Source organism: Leucopleurus acutus, assembly GCF_964270905.1.
Source record: "Leucopleurus acutus genome assembly, chromosome: 7".
Lineage (NCBI taxonomy): Eukaryota > Metazoa > Chordata > Mammalia > Artiodactyla > Delphinidae > Leucopleurus > Leucopleurus acutus.
In genome coordinates this window covers 1651032-1671610 of record NC_139150.1, presented here as the reverse complement: position 1 = coordinate 1671610, position 20579 = coordinate 1651032, and the positions used below count along the sequence as shown (strand labels likewise).

Below are 20579 nucleotides of genomic sequence, written 5' to 3'. Positions count from 1 at the left end.
ACCGCAACAAAGAGTAGCCCCCTCTCGCCGCAACTAGAGAGAGCCTGCGTGCAGCAACCAACACCTAGCGCAGCCAAAAAAAAAAATGAATGGAAGGAGGGAAACCGGGAGGGTCACGTTGACCTCAGTCCTGAACTTCCTCAACCTCCTGAAGGTCAAAGACTGGGAATCTGAAGAAATCACTGGACCCTCTCCTTGGGCAACACACACCAAGACACCCGACCACAGGATGCTGTCATGTCCAGGAAGCCCCAAAGGGCCCCTGTTCCCGTCCCCAAATCCATAGTGTGTCCTAGGGAGTCACCATCAGAGACAGCATAAGCAGCCCCCGCCCCCGGGAGCCCCGGCAAGGTGGGTGACCACCGGCAGGTGCCCGAGCCGCCCTGGTCCAGCCGCAGTGTAGCTTTGCTGAGGTTGAGTGGGGCGGACAGGGGACAGAAAAGGTGATGCCCACTCCACGGAAGTGTATGCCATTTGTTCAGATGGCAGCATAAGAAACCGAACCCCTAGTTCTTAATTATATAGAAAAATACAACTGAAAACCAAATGGAAAGAAAAATGCTGCACCACACCACCCGACACCGGCTCCCCACAGTGCACAGTGACCAGGCCTGCCAGACACACAGTGCACGGTCCGGAGACAGACCCACACAGGTACGCTCGGCCGGTCTGTGATAAAGATGCAGACGTACCCAAAGAAGGAAGTGACAGTCTGCCAACGAACGGTGCCAAGTCACAGGTCGCACACAGGCACAAACCCATGCGCCGAACCTCACACCTTACGCGAAGATGAACACGAGTGGGTCGCAGATCTAAACGTAAAACGCAAAACTACAAAACTTTCACCAGAAAACCTGTGATCTTGGCTTCAGCTAGAAGCCTAGACACGACTCCAAAAGCACAATCCCTAAAAGCAATTAAATGAGAAACTGAACTTCATCAAAATGAAAAACTCGTGTCTACAAAAGACGAGAAGACAAGCCAGCTACCACCGACCAAGGAAAGATCTGCAAACCACGTGTCTCCAGGGAGGCCTCTCGAAACTCAACAGGAGGAAAACGAAAAGCGCGATTTTAAAAATGGGCCAAAGCAGAAAGTAACACACCATTGTAAAGCAGTTATACTCCGATACAGATGCTAAACGAAAACAAATGGGCAGAAGATCTGAACAGACACTTCGCCAGAGAACACATAGATGGAGATGCTCGACGTCCTGAGCCGTTAGGAAAATGGAAACTAAAGCCGTGCTGAGATACCACCGCTCGTGATTAGGACGGCTCAGTGGGACCTGGGCGCAGCACGTGCCGGCAAGGACACGGAGCCACTGGAATGCTCGTCCCGGTGGTGAGGACACTGGAAACCACGCGGCAGTTTGTTATAAAGTTAACCGTATGCACGGCTGAGCCAGCAATTCCACTTTTAGGTATTTACCCAGGAGAAGAAAGAGATGAGGGCTGGACGCGACGAACCCCGTACAGAAGTGTCCACACCCGCTCTGCTCACAGATGCCCCAAACGGGAAACACCCAATGTCCTGCGTCAGCGGAAGGGACAGCCAGGAAGCCATCCACGTGACAGTCACCACAGGGCCGCAAGAAGGAACAAATTATTGATGCACAACTTGGATGGATCCCAGGTTCACTGTGCCCAGCAGAGGGGCCAGTGTCCGGGGTTATCTCCCGGGCAGGTCCGTGTGTCGGACACGCTCCAAAGACAGAACCATGGGGACAGAGAACAGTGGCCGCCAGGGGATGGGGTTGGGGGGTGACTGTCGGAGCAGCACGGTGGAGTCTTGGGGCCCTGGGGGTTGGTTGACGGAGCTGTTCTGGGCGGTGGACACTCAGGCCACACCACCCCATGCCAGGTGGCCGCCTGGCCCTCCCCAGCCCCCTCCCGCTCAGCTCCGGGTGGCCTCCACTCGTGACAAACGCACCACGGGTGGGCGATCTAGCCCATCTCTGCAGCTGCCAGCTCAGTGCCAACCAGACTGGCAGTTTTGAAAGGGCCACACCCGTGAAGGACATCTGTGCACTGAACACACCTGTATCAGCATCCCAGGAACAGGGCAGGTGGTGGTTCCTACAGATGCACTTGGGCCCAGGCGGCTGGGGGGGTCACCACGGGCATCATTCTGTCTTTTACGTGACACCAACGTAACTGTGATACACCACCGACTGTAAGATGCATCCCATTTCTTGGATCTAAAACGGGGGCACGAAATGCATCCAAGAGCCAATGCAATTTGGCTTGTGGGGTGAAAAATAGCAAAAGGCTGGCAGGGAAAAGCCAGTAAGAAAGAAAAATAAAGGTGGAGACAGACACGCGGCCAAGAGCCGGGAGGACCTGTGTGCAAACCCCAGCTGCCAGGACACAAAGGGACACAGCGGGTCTCCAAGCCCCGTGCTCAGGAAGGTACAGGCATAGCTGCTGGGGAAGACGCAGGGCCGAGAGACCAGACCCCGGACGGTGCTCCAGCAGGGCTCTGCGGCCACCCGACCTGGTGACTGGCCCCGCGCGCCACGGCTCAGTACACTCGCAACTCCCTCTGGGCGGCTCCCCGTCCCACTGAATGGAAGCCCATCCCAATGAAACCTGGTGCTGTCCCTCCCCAGGCCCACGGTTCTGGGTTCTTCTGTCTCCTGCGCCCAAATCTGGCCCCAGGAGACCCCACCGGTCCCCCACCTGGTCTCCTCACCCCCACCACAGCGATCCCGGCAGCTCTTCTATCGCCAACCTGACCACGTCCCTCTTCTGTTCTCCATCCTCCTGTCCGGTGCTGACCTTGAGACGCTCGCAGCCTCCCTGCCCACCCGTGGATGCCTCTGGGGACCAGAGTGGGAGGCGGAGGGGCCACGTGGGAGAACGGCTTTTCACTGTATGATCGTTCTACGTTCTTTAAGATAACGAGCACACGTGAGCTACACAAAAATACATGCACTGAACTTGTAAAATACCCCGGACACGCCCACTGTGAGGAGGAGGCAGTAGCCAATAGTGGACTGAGTCCCTCGGCAAGAACAACTCTAAAAGCTGCATTAAAAAAAGTCGCCCAGTCGAGAGTATCATACTAAGTGAAGTAAATCAGACAGAGAAAGTGGTATCGTGAGATACCACTTATATGTGGAAACTTAAAAAATGATACAAATGAACTACTTACAAAACGAAACAGACTCAACAGACATAGAAAACAAACTTACGGGGGCTTCCCTGGTGGCGCGGTGGTTAAGAATCCGCCTGGCAATGTGGGGGACATGGGTTCGAGCCCTGGTCCGGGAAGATCCCACATGCCACAGAGCAACTAAGCCTGTGCGCCACAACTACTGAAGCCCGCGTGCCACAACTACTGAGCCCGCGTGCCACAACTACTGAGCCCACGAGCCACAACTACTGAGCCTGTGCTCCAGATCCCGTGAGTCACAGCTACTGAGCCCATGTGCCACAACTACTGAAGCCCGCGCGCCTAGAGCCCATGCTCTGTCTGCAACAAGGGAAGCCACTGCAATGAGAAGCCAGCGTGCCACAACGAAGAGTAGCCCCTGCTCGCCGCAACTAGAGGAAGCTCGTGCACAGCAACGAAGACCCAACTCAGCCAAAAATAAAATAAATAAATTAAAAAAAGAATGTGGTGTCCCACGTATGGGCTGGACAAACACCGAGATTTGGGGCCTGCTGAGGAGGCGGTGCTCTGGGGAACACCCAGGCTTTCAGCTGAGACCTGGGAACAGCCAGGGCCCAGGAGCAGGGCAACCAGGAACGTCCAGCCTGACTTACTCCAGGAGGTCACATCACTGCTTGATAAATCCGACGGCCGCTCAGGCAAACCTCTAACAGGTCCCAGACCCTCTCTGGAGCAGCTCTGCTTAGAGCTTCCAAAATGTCTTCACACAATGTGAAGCATCCAATAAAAAATTACCAGCAATACAAGAAAGCAAAGCCAAACGATTAAAATAAAACCCCACAATTTACAAAGAGACATTAGATCAGACCCGCGGGCGATCTGTAACAGGTTCAACAGGCAGACACCGCGTTTCAAATAACTACTCTTAATTTGTGCAAGAAATGTACAAGATGGAGAATTTCACCAGAAAACTAGAATCAATAAAAACAATCAAATCCTAGAAATATGATTGGTTGAAAAGGAAATTAAACAGAGCACGTGAGAAGACTGGTGAACTGGAAAATAATTCAATCCAAAACTTCCAGGTTAAAGCAGCAGAAGAAAAAAGAAATAGAAAAGTCATAAAACAGAATAAAAGTCACCTGGAATTCCCAGGACGTGGTGAATGCACACCATGTGTGTCACGGGAGCCCGGGAAGGAGGGCGGGTGTGTGTGGGAAGCCATAATGACCCAGAACTCCAAACTGATTAAAGACATGAAGCCACATGAAGTAAGTGATCCCAGATAAGAGGGCGAGGGTAGGGAATTCCCTGGTGGCCCAATGGTTAGGACTCAGCGCTTTCAGTGCTGAGGGCGCAGGTTCAATCCCTGGTTGGGGAACTAAGATCCTGTAAGCTTCGCACCAGGTGAACATCAGAGAGAAGGGTGCCAGGGCAGCTCTGCTGATGTAAGACCACGCAGACTTCAAAGCAAGAAACTTTCCTAGTGCTACAGGATATTTCACGATGGTAAGAGGACCAGGTCACCAGGAAGATGAAACAAGCCTGCAATTGACAGGCACCCAAACCAAAACTTCATAATAACAGGCAGAACTAGAAGGAGAAATGGCAAACCTATAAGCCTCCCTGGAGATCTGAGCACCCCATCTCTTGAGCCAACATAAGAAGATAAAAACAAATCTGAAAGAGTATGCAAGATTTGATTTAATTATTGGTGCAGCATAGTTTCTGTCTAGTGCATATGGGACATTTGCTGGGGCCCAGAGTCTCAAAAGACGTCAGAGCAATGAAGTGACCACAGGAAATTTAATTCAGAAATTACAACAAATAGATGACCGGAAAATCCAAAACATGTTCGAGAATTTAAGCAACACACCAGGACATACCCCAAGGGTCAAGAAAAGAAACACCACGAAAGCACTGGGAAATATTTTTGATTGAACGATGATGGAAATACGACATATCAAAATGGGTTGGGTAGAATTAAGCCGTGCGGACCAGGAAATGGACAGCCCTAAAGTGCACGTAGTTTAAAAGGCTGAGAAATCAATCGATCAGAAAACTAGGAAAAGAACAGCAGATTAGGGCTTCCCTGGTGGCGCAGGGGTTGGGAGTCCGCCTGCCGATGCAGGGGACGCGGGTTCGTGCCCCGGTCCGGGAGGATCCCACGTGCCGCGGAGCGGCTGGGCCCGTGAGCCGTGGCCGCTGCGCCTGCGCGCCCGGAGCCTGTGCTCCGCCACGGGAGAGGCCACGACAGTGAGAGGCCCGCGAACCTCCCCAAAAAAAAAAAAAAAAAGAATAGCAGATTAACTCAGAAGAAGTAGAAATAAATTGAAATTAAAAAAATATATATGTAAGTACAGTTGACCCTTAGACAACGTGAGGGTTGGTGCACCGACCCCCCTGAGCAGTCGAAAAGCTGCATATAACTTCTGTCTCCCCTCTAAGCTTAACTACTAATAGCTTCCTGTTGACCAGAAGCCTTACATGTGCAGTCAGTTCACACACATTCTGTGTATTTGTACTGTATTCTTAGTCAGCTAGAGAAAAGAAAATGTTAAGAAAATCATAAGGAAGAGAAAATACATTTACAGTACTAGACCGTATTCACCGAATATCTTAAGTTTACAAGACGCATCACCTGTCTCTCAGTACCTGCATCGATATCGTCTTATAGGATATGGAACACTGTAGGTATTACACGTGTTCCCAGCACTAGACATCAAACCGGAAATGTGAAAAAGAAACGCGTATTTATTTACAGGTACCGTATTTATTGCAAAAGATCTGTGTGTAAGTGGACCCGTGCAGTCCCAAGGTCAACTGTATACATAAGAGAGAAAAAGCCAAAAGCTGGTTCTTTGAAAAGACTCATATGTGGGAAAAATCTCTAGCAAGACTGAGTGAAGGATAATGAGGCAAAAAGACACAAATTAACAATATTAATTGTTAATATGATATTAACGTGACACAGCAGAGCCTACAGAACAGGGGCTGGCAAGCTTCTACCCTAAAGGGCCAGAGGGTCGTCAGTCTTTTAGGCTGGGTTCTGTTGAATGTCCTTCTCCTTTACACACCACTTTAAAAATATAAACAGCATCGCTAGTTTGTGGGCTGTACCAAAACAGGCCATGGGGCAGATCTGCCCCAAGTCACAGCCTGCCACTTTCTTCGATAAACATCAGGAAGGTTTTAAGAGGATATAAGTAGTAGATTCATGCCAATACATCTAAAAATTAGATGAAACCTATAAGCTTGAAGAGAAACACAACTTACCAACACTGACACAAGAAAAAGAAATTTGAACTTGGACCTAATAAAGACATGAATCTAATAAACACCGTCCTGCAAAACACTCCAGGCCTAAGTGGCTTCATCTGGGCATTACTTCAAATATTTAAGAAATGGACTAAGGTTATACAAACTCTTCCAGGTCATTTTTAAAAGGGGGGAAGGGTGATAATTCTCGAATCATTTTATGAGGCCAGATAACCTTGCTAGCGAAAAAGGGAGAGGTTACCTTAAAGGAAAATGAGAGGGCACCCTCTCTCGTCCACAGAGTGGCAAAAATCCTAGAGAAAATATGAGGCAATATGAGAAGCACGGGCTTGTCCCACGCAGCCGGTGGCCCAGGCGCTGGGTCCAAACTCCCGCGCCTCTGATGTGGGTCTGGGGTACCTACACTGGCGCCCACACCGTGTGTGCCTTGTGTGGGTGGGGGGTATGCATTTAACAGGTTTCCCAGTGTTTAGGCTGGAGCTCTGTGGTGGGCAGGGGGCACCCCCGGCAGAAGCAGGGGCTCCACGCTCAGGGTCCGGCCAGATGGGAGCGGCTCCCTCGGTTTGGCAACTGCTGGCCACCTGGCAACCCACCTGAGGCCTCCTTCTAGGAGATGAACACTGACTGGGGGTGGTCACAGCTCCAGAGCGCCCCCCCAAAAAGGGCAAAAAAATTAGGCAGTTGAATCCAGAGGGATGTAAAAAGGATACTACATCACAACGAGGTTGAGCTTATTCCAGAAACACAAGGTTTTTTAATATTCGAAAAAGCAATTTATAACATTAACAGAGCACAAGAGGAAAACTATATGACCATTTCAATATTTAAAGAAAAGGCTGGGGCTTCCCTGGTGGTGCAGGGGTTGAGAATCCGCCTGCCAGTGCAGGGGACACAGGTCAAGCCCTGGTCCAGGAAGATCCCACATGTCACGGAGCGACTAAGCCCGTGCGCTACAACTACTGAAGCCCGTGCACCACAACTACTGAAGCCCATGCGCCACAACTACTGAAGCCCATGAGCCTAGAGCCCATGCTCCGCATCGAGAGAAGCCACTGCAACCAGAAGCCCTCGCACCACAACAAAGAGTAGCCCACGCTCACTGCAACTAGAGAAAGCCCGCGCACAGCCACGAAGACCCAATGCAGCCAAAAATAAACAAACAAATAAATAAAAGGTCTCATTAAAAAAAAAAAAAAATCCACCACCTGCCAATGCAGGGGACACGGGTTCGAGCCCTGGTCCAGGAAGATCCCACATGAGCGAAGCAACTAAGCCCACGAGCCACAACTACTGAAGCCCGCGCGCCTAGAGCCCGTGCTCCACAACAAGAGAAGCCACCACAATGAGAAGCCCACGCACCGCAACGAAGAGTAGCCCCCGCTCGCCACAACTAAAGAAACCCACACGCAGCAACGCAAGACCCAATGCAGCCAAAAATATTTTTAAAATCCCCTTTAAAAAAAAAAAAAAAGTAAATCTTGAGCCCCACATCACACCACATTAAAAAAAAATCAATTCCAGATATACTTACTACAGAGAGAAAAGCCTTAATAACAAAGCAGGGGAGTCTGAATCTTGACTGTTAGAGGGGAAAACAGACGTAAGGAAGAGAGGAGGCTGGGAGAAGCCTAGGACATTGAGTTAAATTTGGAGATACCAGTACAAACTCGTGATTTTTAAATATATAAATTCCTAGCTCTGACTACCACAAGGGTATAAAAACAGCACCCTAGTAGCAATAAGCAAACGTAGCACCCAGATCTTGGTTCCTAAATACCATTCCCCACTCAGAGGGAAAAAAGCTGACTCCAGGGCTGGGGAACAGAAAGCATAAGATGAGCCTGGGACATTTTGCTGAAAAAGACAATATGAAAATGCTTAAAAAAAAAAAAAAAAACCAACTTTATACTAACACCAAATAAACAACAACAATAAGTGAAGGAATAAAATAAATAAGTAGGGGGTCTGGAGAAGCTCTTCCCTACAAAAGACCACCAACTAATAAATGTAGGAGTTATGGAGTTCTGGTCACCACTTTGCAACCATCAGAGTAGGGGTCAATCCAGGCAAGAGTCATCAACAAACACTAAAAGGGTTGGGTGAAAGGCTAATGACACACCTTCTCTTCTCACAGTGACTCTACCTGGCAGAGATCACCTTGACCAAACGACCTAAGGGGCCATCACCAACACTGAGCCAGGCCAGGGTCGTGGCTGGAGGAGGACACGGCACTGCTCCTGTGGAATTCCAGCAGAAACGCACACCAGGCACCCAACCCAGCAGACCCAAACAGAGGGACCTTCTGCAAAACAGCCAGCCCATGTGCTTTCAAAAGGAAAGTCTCGTGAAGCATAAAGGCTGAGAATCTATTCCAGAATAAAAGAAAAACCAGAAATGCAACGTGTGATTCTGAACTGAATACTGGATCAGAAAAACCCACATGACCACAAAGGACAATATGGAGACAACTGGAGGAATTTAAGCATGGAAATTTAAGCATCGCTGATTATACAGTAGTGCTGGGTCAAAACTGAATTTCCTGGGGACCTCCCTGGTGGTCCACTGGGTAAGACTCCGCGCTCCCAATGCAGGGGGCCCGGGTGCGATCCCTGGTCAGGGAGCTAGGTCCCGCACGCATGCCGCAACGAAGATCCCACGTGCTGCAGCTGAAGACCCAGCACAGCCAAAACAAATTTCCTGCGTTTTGAACACTGTCCTGTGTTTATGCAAGAGAATGTCCCGTTTGTAAGCAACGCTCAGTATTTGGGGGTAAAAGAGCAGAATATCTGCAACTTGCCTTCAAGTGGTTCAGAGAAAAAAACAAACCTATACTTAAAAAAAAGAAGAAGAACGACAAAGCAAAACGCGGCAAATTCTTACCAGCTAGTGAGTCTGAGGCAAAGGTATACAGGAGTTCTTTGTGCTTGTCTTGAAACACTTCTGTAAGTTTAAAATGATTTCCAATCAAAAAGACAACTTTAAGGTACACAGAACATTACACTGATCTGGAGGTAAAGGAAGATTCCTTTAAACAAGATATAATAGCTATTGATAAACAGAAAGAAGTTAATACACTTATTACGTCAAAATTCTATTAAGAAGATGACAAGTGGCAGAGTGGGAGAAGGTATTTACGACACTTGTCTGACAGAAGAGGTCTATTCGGAGTACAGACAAGCTCACGAAAAGTTGTGAGAAAAGGACAGACAACTCACTCTACAAAAGTGTGGGAAAGAAGATTTAAATGGGCACTTCACAAAGGAAGGCAGACAACCTGTCGAGAGTATGAAAAAACACTCAAAATCATTACTCGTTATGGAAATTCCACTTAACTCCACTATGAGAGACTCAGGACAAGACTGCTGGTGCTCTACATCCACGATGTCCAGCACCTGTTACAAAATTAACAGATACGTGAAGAACCACAAAAAGGGGATCCCAAGGAGGAGAAAAATCAGTGGGTAGAAACAGACCAAGAAATGACAAAGCGGCAGCGTTAGCAGGCAAAGGCTTTAACACCGGCTAGAAAATGCCATCAGAACTTTAAAAAAAATGGAAAAGCAGGAGCTCAGCGAGGGCAGAAATGGAACATACAAATAAGAACAAAACGGAACTGCAGAAAAGATCTGGCAACCATGAAGAAACAGCAATGGAAACGACGCCATCTAAAGCCTAAACAGGAAAAAAGGCTAAAAACTAATAAATAAACAGAGCCTGGGACCTCAGGGACAAAAACATGTTTAATTGGAGTTGTGGGGGGAGGGGCACAAGACGTTTGAAGGAATAATGGTAGACACGCACACGTCCAAAAAGCTCAACAAAATGTAAGCAGAAATAAAAGCTGCCTGAAAAGAAAAGACGCAACTCGTACAGAGAAACTCAGAGAAGAATGACTGTGATTTCCCGAGGAAAAAATATGCATTTCAGAAGACAAGAGAACGGCTACTGAAAGCAGAAAGTAACAGTCAGCCTAGGATTCTACATCCAGCAAAAATACCCTTCAAGAATGAAGGTGACAACTGTACAATGAAAACTGACTAATTTTATTACACATAAACTATACTTCAATAAGGCAGATTTTTTAAAAGGTGATATAAAGACCTCTTTGTGATTTTTCAGAATTCACTACTAGTCCATCACTAGGTTGAAGGAAATTCTTCAAGCAGAAGAAAAATAACACCAGGTAGAAACTCTAATCTATACGAAGTATGAGGAACTGGACAAGGTAAATATGTGGGTAAACATAATAGGCAATTTTTCATATTTTAAATTTCTTAAAAAAAATTAGACATCCACGTGGAAAAAAAATCAGAACCTCGATCCATGTCTCACACCTTATACAAAAATTAACTCAAAATGGGCCACAGACTAAATGTCAAACCCAAAGCCATAAGACATCTAGAAGAAAACACAGGGGAAAAAATTCTTATAATCTTGTTAGGTAAAGGATCAAATACAACACCAAAAGCATCAGCTGTAAGAGAAATTACTGACCATTTAAACTTCATCAGGGGACTCCCCTGGCGGTCCAGTGGTTAAGAATCCGCCTTCCAACGCAGGGGACGTGGGTTCGATCTCTGGTCAGGGAACTAAGATCCCACATGCCGTGGGGCAACAAAGCCCGCGGACCACAACTACTGAGCCCGCACGCCGCAACTAGAGAGAAGCCTGCTTGCTGCAAAGAAGAGCCCTTGTGCCACAATTAAGACCCGACGCAGCCAAAAATCAGATTTAAAAATTTAAAAAATAAACTTCATCAAAATGTTAAAATGTCTATGAAAGACACTAGTAAGAGAAAGAAAAGACCAACTGCAGTCTAGTAGAATATGTTTATGAGTCACATATCCAACACAGGACTTCCACACCTAGAATGTATAAGGAATACACCATATCAACAGTACTCAATATTCAAACCACCCGATAAAAAGAGGGCAAAAGACTCGAAGAGGCACTTGACCAGAGCAGGTATACAGATGGCAAATAAATACACAAAGGGTGTTCCACATCATTAGACATTAGAGAAATACAAATGAACACTGCAGTGTGACACCACTATAGACCATGAGAATGGTTTTTAAAAAAAAGACAAAACCAAGTGCTGACAAGATCATGGAATGACAGGAACTCTCCTGCTTTGCTGGTGGCGATATAAAGTGACAGAACTATTTCAGACAAGAGTTTGGGCAATTTCTTATAAAGTTAAACATGCACTTACCATATGACCCACTATCTCATTCCTAGGCCAATTTACCAAAAAGAACTGACAATTCAAGTGTGCACAAAAACCTAGATGCCACGTTTGTAGCAGCTCAATCCATCACCACTAAAAACTAGAAATAAACCAAAGGTGCTTCGACTGGCAACTAGATAGACCCATCGTGGGAATACTATTCAGCAGGCCAAAAAAAAAAAAAAAAAAACCACGAACTCACACAACACGAATGGACCTCAAATGCATTCAAGCAAAAGGCCACACACTGTGTGATTCCACTGATGAGACAGAAAACAGACCAGTGGTCGCAGGAGTTGGGAGAGAGGAAGAAAAGACTACAAAGGGGCCGCAGGGGGATGATAAAATGTGGGAGGTGACTGCTCTGCATCTTGATTATGAAGGTCATCACGTGACTGTATACATTTGTTTAAACTCAGAGAACAATTTGCCCCAAAGAGTAAATTCTACTCTATTTAAATTTTAAAAGTGACTAAAAGTGGAAAAAAGACAACTGTGTGTTTCAAGTAAAAACAATAACATCACCATAAGGCTTATAGCCTATGAAGAAGTAAAATATGTGACAACAATTTCACTAAGGACCGGAGTGGGGAAATGAAAACACACAGTTTTGAAAGTCTGAGTTCCACAGGAGGGGGTGATATACCTGAGAAGGTTGATGGGATAAGTCAAATATTCATGAGCCAGCTCCAGACGACCGAAGCATGGCGGGGGTGTGGGGGGGATGTCTAACCACTAGGTCAACAGCAGAGCTAAAGAGAAACTCTGGAAAAATTCAATCAGAAAGTGGTGGAAAAGAGGAAAAAAAGAAAACATGACTAATAAAAAACTAATAGTGAGATGACAGACCTGAACCTAACCCCCTTGAAAATTACACTAAACGTAAATGGTCGAAAGATTCCCAATACAAGATGGTCAGACTGGATAAAAAAGCAGATCTCAGTCATGTGCTATCTATAAGAATTGAGCTTTAAGACACAGGTAGGTTAACAGGAAAAGGATGAAAACAGCCAACACCAGGTAAATAGTAAACATAAGAGAGCTGGCACGGCTATATTAATACCTGCATAGATCAGAAATGGATAAATTCCTTGAAAGACACAAATTACCATGGCTCGAGCAAGATGTGAGAGAAATCTGAACAGTTCTACATCTAAACTAACAGAATGTATAATTGAAAACCTTCCCATAAGGAACAAAAACAACAACAAAACTGCAGGCCCAAGTGGCTTCACTGGTGAATGAATTCTATCAAATGCTTAAGAAAGAAATAACATCAAACTTACACAAACTCTTTCAGAAAATGAAGGAGAAGAGACATAAGGTTAGCATATCCTCCTACAAAACCAGACACAGATACTACAGGCAAACTACGGATAATTAACCGTCATGAACTAGATGCAAAATTCCTTAAGAAAACATTAGCGAATTGAATCCAGCAATATATAAAACAATAAAACATAATGACCAAGTGGGACTTATCCCAGGAGTTCAAGGGTGGTTCAACATTTAAAAATTAACTGATGATGGGCTTCCCTGGTGGCGCAGTGGTTGAGAGTCCGCCTGCCGATGCAGGGGACACGGGTTCGTGCCCCGGTCCGGGAAGGTCCCACGTGCCGCAGAGCGGCTGGGCCCGTGAGCCATGGCCGCTGAGCCTGCGCGTCGGGAGCCTGTGCTCCGCAACGGGAGAGGCCACGACAGTGAGAGGCCCGCGTACCGCAAAAAAACAAAACAAAACAAAATTAACTGATGCAATACACCACATCAGTAAAATTAAGGAGAAAACCCACATCATAATTTCAGTAGATGAACAAAAAAGCAGTCCCGCGTGTACGTGGATGTTCACAGCAGCCCGGTGATAACGGCCACACACGACTGCCACTGGTGGCATGTCCACGGCATGGGAGAACACCACAAGGACCAAGGACCCACACTCAGAAGCACACGGATGAATCGATCTCAAGATACAGTAAACGAAAAACGTCAAAAAAAGAAGACTCCGTTCTGTGTGATCCCACTTAAGGAAAAATGATAGTGATGGAGAGCAACGGGGGCCGCGGTGGTGGGATGGGGTGGGGAGGACGCGGGGAAACCTCTGAGGGAAGTAAATTGTTGTGTATCTTGACCGTGGTACTTGACTGATTACAATGGCCAAACTCATCACCTGTACACTTGAAACTGGCACATTTTATCGTGTGTAAACACTTTAATAAATAAAAAAGACGAGGAGAAAAAGGTGGGACTGCCCACCCAGCACAGGCAAGTCTCAAACTCATTCTGCTGACGAGACAGCCGGACCAGAGTGCAGACAGCCTGACTCTGTTTACGTCACGGACAAAAGTACCCAGAGGACAGAAAGCGGATCCGAGGCTGCCCGCGGCTGGGGGTGGGGGAGGGGATGCCAGCAAAGGGGCGCGAGGGCCTCCAGGGTGACGGACACGTCCTCCATCTGACTGTGCTAGTGGCGCCTCGCCCACATCTCAAATGGGTAACTTCATACCCGTGTCACCGAGGTATGTAAGTTACACCTCAATAAAACTGGTTTAAGAACTCTCAGGGTGTTTGGGGGTGTGAGGGTTAAACGTGACACTGCATGGAAGCTGAGGCCAGGGAGCCAGGGGGCCGCGCCTGGAGGCCCTCAGGGATGAGCCCCGGATGGTGCCTGGGGTGCCCGGCCAGCCCTCAGGGCGGCCTCCGGGGTATACAGTGGGACAGACACATTGGCGTTGGCACCTCCTTCGCCTGGCCTGAGCTGCCAGGATGTTGCCTTAAAAGAGCAGGAACCCCCCCGAGTCTGGGCAGGCCGCCCCCACCTGGGCACCACTGTAGGCAGGCCAGGGGTTGTGCTGGGCTCTAACGGTGCGGACGCTCCTGGCCCAGGGCAGGAGGCAGTGTGGGTGGCGGGGAGTGGGGCTTGCAGAACCCATCCTGACTGCTCCCTCTCTGTGGGACCCCCAAGCGACAGCTCGTGAGCTCTGAGCTGTGGGTGGGAGCAGCCGCCAACCCGGCTCCCCAGAGGCTCTGCTGGAGGGACACCCTGCCGTGCGGAGGGGGGACGCTGCAGGCTGGGCCCGCCCCCCGTAAGATGGGACAGCAGCCGCGCTGACCTCACAGGCCATGCTGGGAAGGCCTGGCCTGCGGCAGGGCTCTATCCTCCGGCGTGCAGCGGCCACCTGCGGCCTCTGCTCAGAGCGGCGGAACCCGGGAACAGACGTGCTGCCGCGTGCCAGGACCCCCTCCCGCGCACCACCAGGGTCCGTCCCACGTCCAGGCGTGGGGCAGCGGGCAGACCTGGAGGGGAAGGGAGAGCAGGGCCACACAGGGCCACCAGCTCACTGGCCACCAGCAGGGCACCCCGCGGCGGTCCCCTCCTGGGAAAGGGTGAAGGTGGAGGCTCGGGGCTGGTGCGTAAACACCTAGGCGGGCCTGTGGCTCAGAAGCCCATAGGGAGCACATCCGCCTGCGGGATTCAACATCTGCCCAGTGAGGGGGGTGGGCCTGGAGGCCAGAAGGGGGTCGGAACCGCAGAGACCAGGGGAGGGGGCCCGGGTTGGCGTGGGAACCTCCCCTCCATGCCCTCTGTCGTCTCATCCCCGCACCCCTCAGCCTCACTCCCAGGGCAGCCTGCCCTGACAGTGGCCCCCCGCCACGATGAAACACCACGTCAGGGTCCAGTCTGGTGTCTCTCTGTGTCCACAGCAGGCAAGGGCAGGGACTACGCCCATCCTGGCCACCACTGCTCACAGCCTGTGGGTACAGGTGTGCCCAAAGAGAGTGAACAAGTAGAGACCATGGGAGCGGACCCCTCACGGCAGGGGGGTGCCCTCTGTGCCCTGCCCACCCCCGGAACCAAAACCAAGCCCCCCAGACCCGCACTGCCTTGACGGGGCCGCCCCTGGCTCCTGCCCCACTCCCGGCTAGAGGCTGATGTGCAGAGAGATGCCCACCGGCTCTGGGCCCTGCGGAGCTGAAGCGCGAGCTGCCCTGAGCCCCGGGGTGGGGGGCTGAGCCCACTGCGATGTGGGGTGGGTCTGATCGGCCCCATCATGGTTAGGGCCTTCCCAGTGGCACCTCTCCTAACCTAACCAGTTAGGAACCACCCAATATCCTCCAACAGGGAAGTGGATAAATCAACCACGGCATCTCCACGAACGGACGATGACACAGGACTTGGACAGAATGGAGGAACACACAGCACGGAAACGGGAAACCACGCGGGGGCTGCTGGGGGGAGGGATCCAGAGTCCATCCACTCATCTGTAACATTCAATTCCTCGATTTCCCAACAAGAAGCCCATCACGTGGGAGCTGCTAACAGCCCTTCACGGGGATGAGGGTGGGGACGGGGTCTCCAGTGCAGGGCTCTGCGCCCTTCGCTTTCCTGCACACGGCGTGCTGGAGAGAAGACCCCTGAGGGTCACTCAGGCCACCCCCTCCCTTGGCAGGTGGGGAAACCGAAAGGAGAAGGGACTCCTGAGAACCTTATGCGCCAGTTCACCATAGAACCTTCCGGATTCCACCAGCTCGAGAGCCCTGCCCAACCCCTGTCCAGGCCCTGGCACGGGGCACCTGGCTATTCGGCTGCCCACGCGGGGTGTGAGGATGCCCCCTGGCCAGGCCAGGCCAGCACAGAGGGAGCCCGAGTTACGGGAAACCAGCGCCCAAGGGGCAGCCAGCCTTTGGGGACGGGCCCCTCTCTGCCTGCCCGGCCCCCACGGACCCTCCCCCCAACCCTCTTCCCAGCGTGCCAGGTGCCCAGTGATGCCAGCGACGTCACTGCCGATAACCTAGATTTTAACCAAGAAATCACACACCCCCTCCCTGCCCCACTTACGGGCTCAGGGAGGAGAAAACCCAGACCGGAGCCTCCCAAGTCCTGTTGGAGACAGGCTCCCAGGCCACCGCCCCCAGTCTCACAGCTTCCCTCCACCCCGTCCCACCTCCGACGCTCCCAGGGATGTGGGATGAGGGGCTCACAGGCCTTGGCTGACCCGTGCCCGGCCCCAGTAGGACCCAGCAGCTGGTCTCAGTGCGGGAGGGGCTGGTGAGGAAGCCCAGACAAGGCAGTGGGGCAGCTCGGTCTCCCAAGCCGCACCCCACGCTGTCCACGGCCACCTCCCTTGGCTCCTTGGAAGATCCAAGGGTGCAGGTGGGCCACAACTGTCCAGGTGAGGAGGGGGTCCAGGCTCATGCAGCCAGAGGGGCAGGTGCCCTCAGACGGGCTACCGCCCTGCACCCACACCCAGCAATTCCAACACCTGTGGTGTCTCTCACCGTCTCGTACACACCAAGGCCCGAGGCCACACTGGCGGGAAGGGGGCCATACAGGGAGGACCCTGGGGTGACACGTGAACTAGGGTCCTCTCCTGGTTCGGCACTGCACCACCAGGGACCACCGCTGGGCAGCCCCGCCCCTGGGCCCTCAGCCGATTCTGTCCTGACCCCTCCATTGAGCCCTGCCCAGCTGCTGGCATGGGGGGGGGGGGGTGTGTGTGTGGTCCTGCAGGGTTTGCCCTGAGCCCGTGTAGCCTGTTTTCCTGGGGGAGGGGCTTGGGAGCCACCCCAGCTCCCTCTGGCCCAGTCTGGGTGCCAACGGATCTTTCTACCCCCTGGGGGCTGTCAGGGAGATGGCGGGGTCAGGCAGAGGAAACTGCACACGGGTGGTTCCCGGGGTCCCGGCCAGGCCTAACCCACAGCAGAGCTTGCGGGTTTCTTGGTGTCAGGAACACCAAGCCCTCCCCGCTACCACTAAGAGGAAAAAACCCAGTCCAGACGGAGGCGGTCTGTGTGCTAGTACCCTGCGCAATTCATACAAATATGACAAAACACATTCAAATAAAGTCATGAGCCCTGGGAAAACCAAGGCCCAGGGCCCCTGGGGGGAGCTGCCCAGGGCAGTGCCTCCCCCGCAGCTCTGAGAGGGACCCTGAGAAGGGCCCACGTTGGCCAGACCAGAGACCGAAACCCAGCCGCCCAGCGCCACATGGGGATCGGCTGTCCCAACGGCCTGAGCTGGCCAGTGCACCAGACTCCCTCCGCTCCTGCCCCCCAGGACTGACAGACCAGTGCCCGCCTGGAGGCGGAGGAGTGGAAGGGGGAGGGAGAGGAGGGGCAGCGTCGGCCCCATCAGGGCGCAAGGACGTGGTGGGTCTCAGGGGCGGAAAGAGTCCCCAAACTGCACTTTGGGGCCCCAGCTCTGGGATGCCACTTCCCACTGGCAGCGTGCATCCGGGCCAGTCACCGGACACGGGCCCCGCATGCAAATCAGGACAGGCAGCCGGCCCAGGCACACAGCCAGTTTTCGGGGAACACAGAAGGCAAGAGGACACCTGACCCGGGGCCTCAACTACGGGACCCTTCACGCAGCAAATCCTGAACCATCTCTGGCGACTGTGATGCAGTTTACAGGCAACACCAGGCATCGCAAATCAGTGCGTGTTGGGCTTATAGATCCCGAATGCGGGAGTTCCCCCCAGAATAAGTTGGGGGGCAGCACGTTCAGTTCAAGAGGCACTCTCTGGCCGGCCACCTGGTGCTAGCCCCAGGGAGATGGCCGCGACTGGGAGGGGCCCAAGGGACTCTCTGGCCTCCCTGAGTCAGAGGGAAGGCAAAAACACATGGGTGGGGAAAGGGCTGAGGCCAAAAGCAGCGAAGATGGGCCTGCTGGGGCAGGCACCTCAGCGACAGGGACGCTGAGGCCTCAAGCAGGTGAGTGACGAGTCTGGGTCACACACTGCCCTGTGAGCCCTCAGGCAGGCCCCTGGTCCACTGAGGCCCTCAGTCTCTTCATCAGTCCAGTGAAAGCCGGGGCTCTGTCCCACACGCTACGCTGCGGCTGAACTTTCCCGTGGCCTCTCATCTCACCCAGGATGAGTTTAGAGTCCCTAGCTAAGGCCCTGCAAGACGGACCTGGGTCCTGCTCCTGCCTCGGGTGTCAGCTCCTGCCAGCTCGTCCAGTCTGGGCTGGGGACTGTCCCTGTACACCTGCGGCACAGTGCCCCTGGACGTGTCCGTCTCCCTGCCAGGCTGTGAGGGGCCCGGGGTAAGGCCAGGTTGGCCTCGGTGCCCACACAGGAGGTGCCGGGAGGTCCACCGTGCCAGCAGGCAGGCGGCCGAGGTGGCGGGTGGGGATTACCTGCGTAGCTGCCCGCGGCCTTGACGTACATGTGGCCGTACTGCTCCTCCACCATGGTGTCGTAGGCCTCGTCATCCTCGTCATCCTCTTCGTTGTGGTAGGAGGTGGGGCTGTCGGTGGTGGGCAGGCTGCTGGCCCCCGGGCTGGTCCGCTCCCCCTGGGAGTACTGCGCCTGCTGGATGCTGGGGATGAGGGTGGCCAGGCTGGGCACCCCGTAGTAGGAGACCCGGGGCAGCTTGAGGGGGGCCGTGCCTGCCGCCACCGCGGGGCCCGTTGCCGCTGCCGCGCCGTCCCGGGCCCCCGTCTCCAGCGGGCGCTTGGGGGCCAGGCCTGGGCCCGCGGCCAGCGGCAGCTCCACGGCTTCGTGCTTGACGCGGGTCAGCAGCGGGATGGGCACGGAGGGGGACACGACGTAGGGGGGCGCGGCGGTGACCGGCTGCAGCTGGTTGCAGGGGCTCTGGGGCTCGGAGCTGGCGTCCTCGATCATAGCGGTCTGCGAGTCGCAGTGGGGCGAGCTCACCTTGAACATGAGGTCCGTGCCGCGCTCCACGATGTGCTGGATCTGCAGGAAGCCGGCCGTGTACATGACCACGAGCTGCTCGCTGGCCGCCATGGTCAGCCTGCCCGTGTAGCAGAAGGACAGGATCTGCTGGAAGCAGGCGGGCGGCACGGTGCCCGGCAGCTCGAAGGCGCTCTTGCTGTTGCCGCTGAACAGGTCGCGGAAGTAGAGGCTGCTGGCGGCCAGGACGGCCCGATGGGCCTTGAAGGCCTGGCCCTTGACCACAATGGACACATCACAGTAGAGGCCCAGCAGACGCTGCTCGTTGAGGCAGCCGAGCACGGTGTTCCCGAAGTTGGGGATCTCGATGTGCAGCATCTGCGACATGGCGGGCGGGGGCGGCGGGCGGGCCTCAGACTCTCAGTGCCGGAGCGGCCGAGCGGGGCGCATCTGCGGGAGAGAGGGCGCGGGGCACCGCGGTCAGGGTCGGGCTCCGGACGTCCAGCGGCCCACTGGCAGGGCCGGGCCCCGCACCACCCTGCTCTGCCACAGTGCCCAGGCCCCCCTGCGGGGCACCCCCAGACCCTCCAGCCGCCACGAGCCAGACCAGGTCTCGCCGCAGACCCGGCCGATAGTAGGACCCTGGCAGGGCCGTCAGTGCCGCCCGGGATACTAGAAGCCCCAGCTGGGTTTCCAGCCGGGGTGGTGGTGTGGGGGCCCCCCACACCACCACCCCGGGACGCTCCCAGAGTCCACCCAGCAGAGCGTGTAAGCCCTCGGGGCCGAGAGACACCCCGTCCTGGCAGAAGACGAGAACAGGCCTGCAGGCGGCGGACAGACGGGAGGACGGGAGGACGGGAGGACGGGAGGACGGGACAGGGCGGTCCACCCACAGCACTGGAGGGGCGAGGGTGGCAGGCCCGCGTCTGCATAACTCTTCTCCCAGGAAAAAGTTAGAGGCAAAGGAGCCCCTTGCCGCCTGTCCCCTGGGAGGGACCCGAACCCGGAGCGAGAGGCAGGGCACCGCGGTGTGTGGCGGGGGTCTCGTGGCGGGCGGTTTCTCGGAGGCTTTGCTTTCGGTTTGCTTTTCCCCTTTTCCCTAGAGCAGCCGTGCAGAGGGCCCGCCAGGGGGGGGCATTCTGCCCCGCCGGCTGAGAAGCCGCCCCTTCGGCCCTCGGGAGAGGCGGGCAGGAGTGGTTGCCCAGGGAAGTGAGCTGAGGCTGGGAGAACTCAGCCTCTCCGCCGCCTCTGCTCGCCCTCCAGGCAAAGGAGACCTCGGGCCAGCGGTGCTCCGAGCCGCGCCCGGCTCCCCCAGCCCG

General features: G+C 53.3%; 1 protein-coding gene across 1 annotated transcript in view; it reads right to left on the bottom strand.

Annotated features, from left to right (window-relative positions):
- NACC2 (NACC family member 2) overlaps nucleotides 1-19662 on the bottom strand; it is a gene marked incomplete at its 3' end in the record, with an annotated part of 28537 nt that extends 8875 nt beyond the window's left edge. The window contains exon 1 of the mRNA XM_082842226.1: nucleotides 18762-19662. Within this exon, the coding sequence (XP_082698352.1) occupies nucleotides 18762-19647 (886 nt within the window). The 5' untranslated portion in view covers nucleotides 19648-19662. The remainder of the gene's footprint in view (nucleotides 1-18761) is intronic.
- Nucleotides 19663-20579: the final 917 nt, after the last annotated feature.